Here is a 9,540-nt window from a genome sequence, read left to right as displayed (position 1 = left end):
TGAAGAATGCAACAGGAAGACTAACCAAACACAATTCACTGAGAGGGCACTGGCACCTCAACATTTAAGAAAATGATAAAGGACAGTGCTTTTACCACCACCCAAAAAAAACCCCACACCACACTAACATAAAATCCACCAAAACAAATAAAATCCAACCACTAACCACCCAAACACAAAGAAGTTACTTGAGTCTGCTCAAAATTTATACTTGAACTTTACAGATCTGCTCAGTCTCCACATGGATTCCCTAAACCTCCTCCTATACCCATTCCCTTTGTGAAGAAGTCAGGGGTTTTTTTTGCATGAAGACAACTCTAATCTTCCCAGACCTTTAACTGTGGGCTAAGTATAAATTAAAAAATACATAACTTTAGCACCAGGCAGCAAATTGAATTCTATTCTATTATTGAATGCAAGAAGGCATTCAACTTATGCCAGTGGATATCAGACACACCAAACTTTTTTCTTAATGTATTTTATTTATGCAAAACAAATCCAAAAATGGTATGCAAAAGTGAAAAGCTCTTTTTACATATTAATAAAAAGGGTTTTTTTAAATATACAGTTTCTATGTGTGAAGAGTGAGGATTTGACCATTTTATTTACAGGAATACACTGAGTTTATTTAAAAATATAGACAGGCATTAAGGCATTCTTATTTTCTCTGAAGCTAATTGCTGTACAGTATACAACAGCTCAAAATGCCCAAAGAACCAGGGGTATCCCATGACAACTTGATTATACAAGCTTTTTTGCTTAATCCAATTAGGAATATTCTTGTTTTGATGTAATGCTTCTGGTTTTGGAGGGTTTTTTTTCAGGGCTTTATTTTATGTATACAGTAGTCAAATTATATTACTATGTCATGCCCAGTGGTTCCTTTAAGAAAAGTTACATTCCTTGAGCTTCCAGTTCAGCTGCTGTTATATCTGGTTCTTCATTATTGTAAATGTTTTCTGCCTGAAGACAGAAAACATTACATTACAAGTGATATACACAATTGTTTTTAAACAAACTTCTACACTTCATATAGAAAAACACCTTGATAACACCAAGATGGCACAGCCATCATCCCCCTCCTTAAAGGGATTTTCTCCCTGCCCTTTCTTAAAGAGCTGCCGAATTTAGGAATGTATACACAGTGGCTACATTTTGGCAGCTGCCTTCTTGCATTGCCTCATTTCAACAGCAAAAGCAGCCATTTAACCTCTAGACCTATTATGAGTATTTTATTTGCAATTATTTCAACCCAAGTCTAAATACACAAACCAAGAACAGGTAATAAAAAAAGAAGCCTGACCTGTAACATATATTTTAAGTCCATTAAACTGAAGTTTTTAAACTGAATTTATCCCCATATTACTTTATTCCACATTTCTAAGATAGCTGATCCATTTCCTGTAATGTAAAGTAATAGGAGCTAACTAGGGATTTAAAAGGCATCCTGCTTTATAGCCAACATATAGGGGAGAGCAGGGGGCAAGAGTAAGTCTTGGCTAATATTGGATATAATTTTGCAACTGCTTTATTAAGAAAATCTTAATATTAATTAGTACCTAGGACTTGGAATCAATAATTCACTAACAGTTGCTTTTATTCAAGTTGTTTTAGTCTTGGTTTTCTTTTTAAAGTCTTACACTTTTTGACTAGATCAAGAAATGTACAGCACAGACAACTTGCAGTCCTTGAAGGCACAAGCTCCCTAAGAAGAACAAGCCTTTTCAGTTTCATTTATACAACAAGCTTCAGAGTAACTCTAGAGCTGTTATGACACTCACCATCTGCCATATCTGCATTATGTTGTCCTCTGATACAGAACAGAATACCCAAGGCTCATTAGGATTCCAACTGAAGTCTGAAGTTTTGGCAGTGTGTCCTCCATGAATAAACTGTTAAAAAAAAACCCACAAGCTTCAGTAAGCCATTTCAACTCTAGAGAAATCTGTTAAAACCCGGGATTCTTAAGTTAAATTCATCATGCTAACAACCACCCAAAAGCAAAACTTGCTACTAGAGATTCACAAGAGACATAAGGAAGGTGTGTGTTCAACTGCTTCCCATTTGCTGCTTATGGACACAGATGCAGTTGCTGAGACAGCATTTGAGATAACAGTTCCTATTATTACAGCAACAACTGACATCCTCAAAATGGTCTCCACACAGGGCTGGGCTGTGAAATCCAGCCATATTTCATTCTGATTATCCCCAAGAGTACTTGCAGAGTCACACAAGAAGTAGGGAAACCTTCAGAACTGAAGAGAGGAAGCCTACAGAAAATTAAAGCAGTGGACTGGAAACCAGGGAGGTGAAAAGACTTAAGAACAGCTTTTGGTTTTAGCAGCACAGTGACATCTCACTGCCACACAGCATGTCAGCACACTGAAACCTGAACAAAAGGGTACCAGCAGCTCAGGAGGCCCATCTTCTGCATCCTCTGCAGACTGCTCTTCTCCAATTTTACTGTAAGAAAGTAGCTTACACTTTTCATTAAAATGACAGTTGCATTTTCTGTCAGCTTAACCAAACAGTTCCTGGCCTTTGTTTCCCATATTTGCAATTGGTGTTTCTCACTGTGAAATATCTAAGCACCAGGTGTAAAACATCAGCTGTCTGGCACTGTCATTACTGAAATGGAATCTTAAATTATGAAGTACATGGAGGCAAAAAAATCACTTACTGATGTGATGCCTAAAGATTTTTAGTCTTTTTCGCATTTGTAGCTTTGTAGATTTTTAATATATAGTTGTATGATTTCTAGTGCTTTTCCTGCCCTCACATTTTAGAATAATTAGAATAATCTAACACATTCCTGAAATTCTGTTTAGTCTTAAGAACAGAATTTCTGACAAGGACATCTTGTTTTCCAACAGAAGTTGAGAGACATAACAAGAAATAGGGCAAAGAGAAACCCCTGGACCAACTCCAAAGGAGGAGACCCAAGGGTGTTTTACTGGGCCAACTGATCTCCTATTGGATGTCCCTGCTAGATAAACTAATTAATTAACCTTTCAAAAATTGCAGAAATCCTTTGTAACACATACACATATAGCCTGAAAGCTTTCACTAAAGAACTACCTTTTATCCAATCACTTTAACACTGTTGCAAGTTTTGTCTTTTGAATCTAGGCAACAAGTGGACAACAGAAAACAATGCTATTAGCAAGAAATTCTGATGGAGAAGTAACTTTACATATACTGTGCTGTTTCTATTTATACCCAACAGACCAGGCCTGAGGCAAGCAAGGAAAGCCAGAGAACAGCACAAATCAAACCTGCCAAATTATGCAGGCCTGCAGCCCTTTTTTTAACCATCTGCTCATATATACTAGGAGAAAGGAATTGCTCCTCACCTTAGATCCCATACATTAAGGTGACAATCGGTACCACTTGAAGCAAGAATGGTTTCATTATGAGGAGACCAGTGAACCTATGGAAAGACAACAATTTCAGTGGAGCAGTTACCAATTTCTAAAGCATATCCTGAATTACCAGCACCTTGGACACTAATTTTTAACTATACTATGTAAATCAGTTTCTTCCAGCACAGAAGATATCCAGTAGCTCAAAAAAAACCTGCTTTACTCTTAAGACTTCTCTACTGAACAGACAACATTATTTCACTACTATGGAATTTGTCTAAAAATCACCAGTACTTGCACCTAATTAAATAGGCAGAGTTCACAAAATTAGGTTTGAATCCAAATCCCCCCTACAGCATGTTATTTTAGAGAAACCATCTCCTTGTACTGAAGGTACTTGTGAACACACAGTATCTTTTTAGCAGTAAGTTGTTGACTACTTGCTTCAAAGTCAAGTGGGGAAAGGCAGAAATAAACTACATGATACTGTCTGTAATTGTCAAACTCAACACAGTGAAATTTGGTTCAACAGAGTTATTTGTGTTGCAAGAACACGAATTTACATGTTCTTGTTGAAGTCAGTACTCTTTTCTACAGACTGCTACTTTACCCACCTGAAAAATCTCATCCTTATGAGACTCAAAAGAATGGAGTTTCAGCTTTAAGTTTCAAAGATCCCACAGAGCCACCATCTGGGAGACACAAGCAACCAGAATTTGTTTTACTGTAACAGCTTTCATACACACCACTTAGGAATGTAAAGTATACTCAAGTGAAAACCTTGTCAGCAGAGCCAGTTGCCAGAATGAACTTGCTGTAAGGATTGAAGGACAGACAGTTGACCTCGGCTGTGTGAGCATCTACTGAGTGACTTGGCTTGGACGTGGTATTAGATCTTGTGTCCCAGCTGTGGCAGAGAAGGGTTTGGGAAAGGGAGGAAAGAGGGAAAGCAAACAAACTTAAGATTTTATAGGAAGTTCTTTTCCACTACAGCTTTTACTACTGAACTCAACTCTGAAGCTACAGTTTTCATTCCAAAACCATCAGTTATTCGTGTTTGTTGTACATGAATAGATTGCACCAGGAAGCCAACACAAATATTAGTTACATCTTCTTTTCAAGTGCTGTGAACACATTAAATGACATGTAGATTTCAGTGAATCTGCACCATCACTGTAGCTGATTGACATAAAGAGCTACATAAAATCACTCCAAATTTCAAACCGTTTTTTATTCAAGTGCTGTGAACTAGATCCACTGGCAGCAATGACATTTTGGTTTTTACCCTTTTTTCTTTTATATATTCTCTGTATTCTTTACACCTAAATTTGTAGCATAATCTATTTGTGGCCAGTTTTCCTAGTAGTTTTCCATGCCCTTTCCCTATACAGAAAGACAAAACATATTCCAAGGGCCCCTATCCTATCTTGGTTCTCCCTGGCTACCAAGGTTGAAAACAGCTCATCAAGACACATTTTCATAAACAAAGTACAGCCAGTACCAAGGGGTGGGTGGGTGCTGCAGAGAAAGGCCTTGACCTGGGGGGTAATTGCATCAGCACTTGTCATCCTAATTGGTGCTTTTTTGTCAATTATGCTAATTTACTAAACTTATAAAACTGTATGCACCCTTGTAGGGGATGGGCTTTTGTGGACATTCTTCCATAAGAAGAATGCCCTGGAGGCCTACAATAAAGATCCACTTTTATATTACATCTCATACTAATATTATCTTGAAAGTGTGTGTTGTTTCATTCCTAGGTTGAAAAAAGGCATCAGCAGGACACAGCAGGCCCTACCCAAAAATCTCCTAACTTACATCATAAGCTTCTGATCATCTGCCACAGATCCAAACAGAGACTCATGGTGCAGCTGCCATGCCATGTCTTCCACTACTGCAGAGTGCCCAGTAAAAACAGCTTTTGCATCAGCAATCTTGCCCTCTTTGGGTCCAGCACCTACATCCCATAAACACACTGTCTGTAAATAAGCCACATTCTATTGAAATGCGGACTCTGATTGTATCATCTTTCAAATAAATAATCAATCACACTCCACATATAAAGACATGACACTCCTGAAGCAGTTCTTTGCTTTTGAAAAAGAACACTTATTATGCCATAAATGAGAGCTAAGTTACCAGTTTTCTGCTTCAAGGCCCAAGGATTGTTTAGAAGGTCACAAAAGCAATTTACACTTTTAAAGTCCACAAAGAAATTTATAAGCTATTAGTTATTGATCTTTGAGAGTCTTACTAATTTATGGTCTTGACCCAATCCAGTTGAAAGGGTTTCCTCCAGCAGACAACTATAAAAACATTCTATTTTTACGTCAAGAACCTTAAAAAGAACTCATGGTTGATTACAGCCTAAACCTGAAAACTGACAGCCTTCAGAAATGTAATTACAATATGTAAGAGCTTCCCCACATAACAATACACAGCTGCACTAGGACAGATTTTCTCTAATTTTCTACTACAACATAAATTAGGCTTTTTTAAACAGGGGAAAAGATGTGGTTTTTACATGATCATCTGATGCACTGAGAAGATGTCCACTCAAATTTGAGTTCCATGATAAGCCATAGCCTTCCTTCTGGTGTCCTTTTAATTTAAGGTCAGGATTACACTCTCCACTTGGGTCTGAAAGACAGGAAATTCCTTTCATTTAGCATCTTCTTGCACATCAATCCATAGGAGCATCACTATCACCCAAGAACTTTGCTCCTGTTGCAATAATTGTATTTTATACATGAACCTCTTCAGAGAGTGCTGCTTCTACCAAGATTCTTTTACAAAAGCGAACCTAACCAGGCAGTTAAAGTCACTGAAGATACGGGCCTTCTCCTTTGGGTGCCAGAGCCCAGCAAACCTTTCCCAGTCACAGTTAAACACAAGTTTACCCCTCTTTAACAAGAGGCATTTTGCTTAGCTCCAAAGAGTCAGACTCACCTGTTTTTGAAAGATGTTCAGTGTAGTCAAACACCAGCACATCAGCAGACGGTGTTTTTGTCACAATGATGCAGGGATTCTGCAGCATGTAATGGGCACGGTTCACTTCACCCTCGTGGTTAATTTCAATCTCCACCTCAATTTTGCCAGTCACAGATCCAAAGCCCCCAAATTCTACAATTGCCAGAAAAATGTCAGTTTATCCCATCCATTATTTTAGACTACTCTAACGGAAACAGCATCTCACAGCATCTTCCCTACCCCAAGCAACAGTGGTAGCACCTTATTAAACACAAGCAAAGACTAGGAAAGACTCACACCATGTAACACAACAGCATTAAAACTTTTGATATTTGGAATCCTCTTCCAGAGCTTTAGTCTTTATTTGAGGTAGATGTTTACCAGTCTTCACCAAAACTGAGACTTGGTAGAAATTCTAGTAGGGACTGCATATCAGTGTTACCTAAGCTCTTCTGAAACAAAAAGTTTCCTCTTTTAAGGTGTCTAGAATTAGTGTGGACTGGTAAGTACATGTCTACTTTTGTATTTAACAGAAAGTTAGAATATTATCAGAACAACTGAAAGCAGTCATGTTACTGCTCAAACAGAACCTAAGAATTCTGCATGCCCACCTCCTTTCTCACTGTCAGACTGCAAAGCATCAAACATCATTGTTGGGAATCTGGACTCTGGCAACAACCAGGTGGCTCTGTTCATCAGACATGTGTGTTCCCAAAATCACCCAGTGCAGAGCATAATCCTTTCCTTCTGGCCTGTTTAGAACAATAAATGTTGGAATAAAATTATGTGCTCAGTTCCAGAAGTTCCATAGCTTGCATCAATAACCCTGAAGATCCAAACCAAAGAGATGCTCCCAAAGAGATCCTCCCCTTTGTTACAAAGACTTGTGCAATAAAGCAGACTGGACTCTTCCATGAGCAAACCAAAGACACAAGCAGCAAGGCTCAATTGACAATACAAGGCAGTAAACATTGCCACTGTGACTTGAAAGGGACAGTTACAGTTTGCATAGCAGTTAAAGGTGACACCAGTGCCTCCTCTGGTCTAATCTCCCTAGAGTCTCACAGTATTGATTTTGGAAACAATCAGTACTCCTTTCCATAAAACAAATCCTGAAGAGACAAGTGGCAACCTATTTTAGTTACTTCTCTTAGGAGCTTTTACCAGTTATCTTAACTAGAATCAAATTTCTCTTCTGGTGGTTGAATGCAACATTTAGCTAAAAGTGAACAGCTGGATCGATGGTGCCATTTATCTCTGAAAGGACAAATTTGAACAGTAAAAACCAAGCAACCTCTGCATTCTTGAATGCAACAAATTATGTTGCCTGAATTCAAGCAATCCAAAATCATTTGGGTAATCATAAAGTACCACAGGTATTACTACACCACTTCCAAATGTAGAGGGGGAAAAAATGCAAAACCAAACAAGAAACACAATGCACGTGCACTTATTTGCATCAGGAACAGGTGTCCCATCATGTCAGATGCCATACAAACAGGCAGTCCTTGCCTTAAACGGCTTACATATTTTGACACTGGATAATTAAAAATACCAGGTTTTAAACTGAATATTAAATCAATCTGCAAAATAAGAGGCAAGCAGAAGTGTTCTTCATAAGGGCTCCACACCCTCAAATCCCCGCTGCATTTTCTCCATGCCATGGCTAGTTAGCTCACATCTCTCAACATCATCCCCAAATATTCTGGTACACCAAATGAAGCAATCACCTAACCCACATGTAAAACATCCTGTGTATAAAGCAAACCTTAACAGAAGAATGGGACCATCCTCTGATAACTGCATGAAGCTTACACATATGGTATTTAAAATCTACCTAAATCCAAATTACGTAGTCCCTATCCACTACCTCAGTGGAGCCCTGAGTTCTGCAGTAACAATTTAAGTTCTGCAGTAGTTGGCATATGAACAGATTCTATCCCCATCTTCATGATTCCTTTAAGAAATTAAACTGAGCCCACAATTTTTTTTCAGGGGGATGTGGAAGAATGTGGTTTAAACATGCGAATTCAACAATGAACCAGAGACAAAACCAGGATGCAAAGAATCAGTTTTAAAATATTCTTTTAAATAAGCCCAGACTTAGAAGATATCAAGGTTATACTATAGCATAAATACTATAGCTTGGATGGACGAGTATATACAGTGCACATGAGGAAAAACAGTCTCTAAGAAGAAGCTAATTTAGTAGGGAGATTTCTTGATCAGAATTAACTATACATGAGCATAAGATCTCTTCCTTAGAAATAAACTGAGAAAGATTTCTGTGTTCACACCTCACACCACCTTCTGCTAGGCTAAACTAGACTTCAGTGAACTATCAATTTGTGACCTTTTTCCTCGATGCTTCTGCACACCCGAAGGGTTTTTAAAGCTGTAAGCAAAATAAAAAGCTACAAGCTACCAAAGAGAAGTCTAACCCAAGCTGTTCTCGTCTTGCATGGTTTTTATCCTCAAGTTACTCAGGGCACAAGTTTAACAGAAAAGGAGCCGTGCGCCTCCCCGTCCCTTACCTGGTCACATCAGGCAGCCACTGCACCGTGAGGCTGGGCCACTCCAGGGCGTGTGTCATCACCAAGTCGTGTTGGTGATGACAAAGGAGTGTTTTTCCTCCAGATCTTGTACTCCTCACTGATGACACACTCCTCCACCGCGTCCTCCAGCACTGCAGGAAGGGAAAGGGTGAACCGAGAGTGGAAGGGGTGAAGGGGACACAGCCCCGGCCGGGGCTCTACCGGGGCGGGGACCGGGCAGGAGCGGGGGTCCCGCAGGGCCCTCGGGGACGGCAGGCGGGACGAAAACTGCAGCCGCCCATTCCTGATCCCACCTCCCGCGGAAGCTCCGCGGGGCGGAATCCCGGAGCGCCCCAGCGCCGCTCCGCCATCCCCTGGCACACGCACCCTCACAGCCCAGCGCCCGGCCGGGACACGGAGACAGGGGGCTCCTACCGTCCTTGCTCACCATGTCGGGCGAGAGCGGCGCCGGGAGGGAGCTGAAGCGGCGGCGGGGGGCGGAGGAGGAGGCAGAGAGCAAGCACAGGAGCCTCTGGAAATGCGGGCGTGAGGGAGAAGGGGCGAGGGAGTGCAGGGAGCTCCGGTACCAGTGGGCAGCCCCGATTCGGAGGCTCCCCGACCCACAAAAGATTGCCGGGCTAGGGCGGGGCAGGGCGGGCGAGGAGGGGCCGGGG

At 40.5% G+C, this 9,540-nt stretch overlaps 1 protein-coding gene across 1 annotated transcript; it reads right to left on the bottom strand.

The window, feature by feature from the left end:
- Nucleotides 1–444: 444 nt before the first annotated feature.
- On the bottom strand, nucleotides 445–9,317 carry RBBP7 (RB binding protein 7, chromatin remodeling factor). The gene is given in 14 exon segments (XM_033512476.1): nucleotides 445–963; nucleotides 1,782–1,892; nucleotides 2,406–2,463; nucleotides 3,354–3,430; nucleotides 3,977–4,054; nucleotides 4,143–4,269; nucleotides 5,181–5,341; nucleotides 5,887–6,002; nucleotides 6,312–6,485; nucleotides 6,944–6,978; nucleotides 6,980–7,084; nucleotides 8,867–8,946; nucleotides 8,948–9,018; nucleotides 9,302–9,317. Coding segments are annotated over 14 exon segments (1,278 nt in total). The 3' UTR covers nucleotides 445–894.
- Nucleotides 9,318–9,540: the final 223 nt, after the last annotated feature.

This window comes from Parus major, chromosome 1, assembly GCF_001522545.3.
Source record: "Parus major isolate Abel chromosome 1, Parus_major1.1, whole genome shotgun sequence".
NCBI lineage: Eukaryota > Metazoa > Chordata > Aves > Passeriformes > Paridae > Parus > Parus major.
The sequence above is the reverse complement of the archived record's forward strand: the minus strand, read 5'-3'. Positions and strand labels throughout refer to the sequence as shown.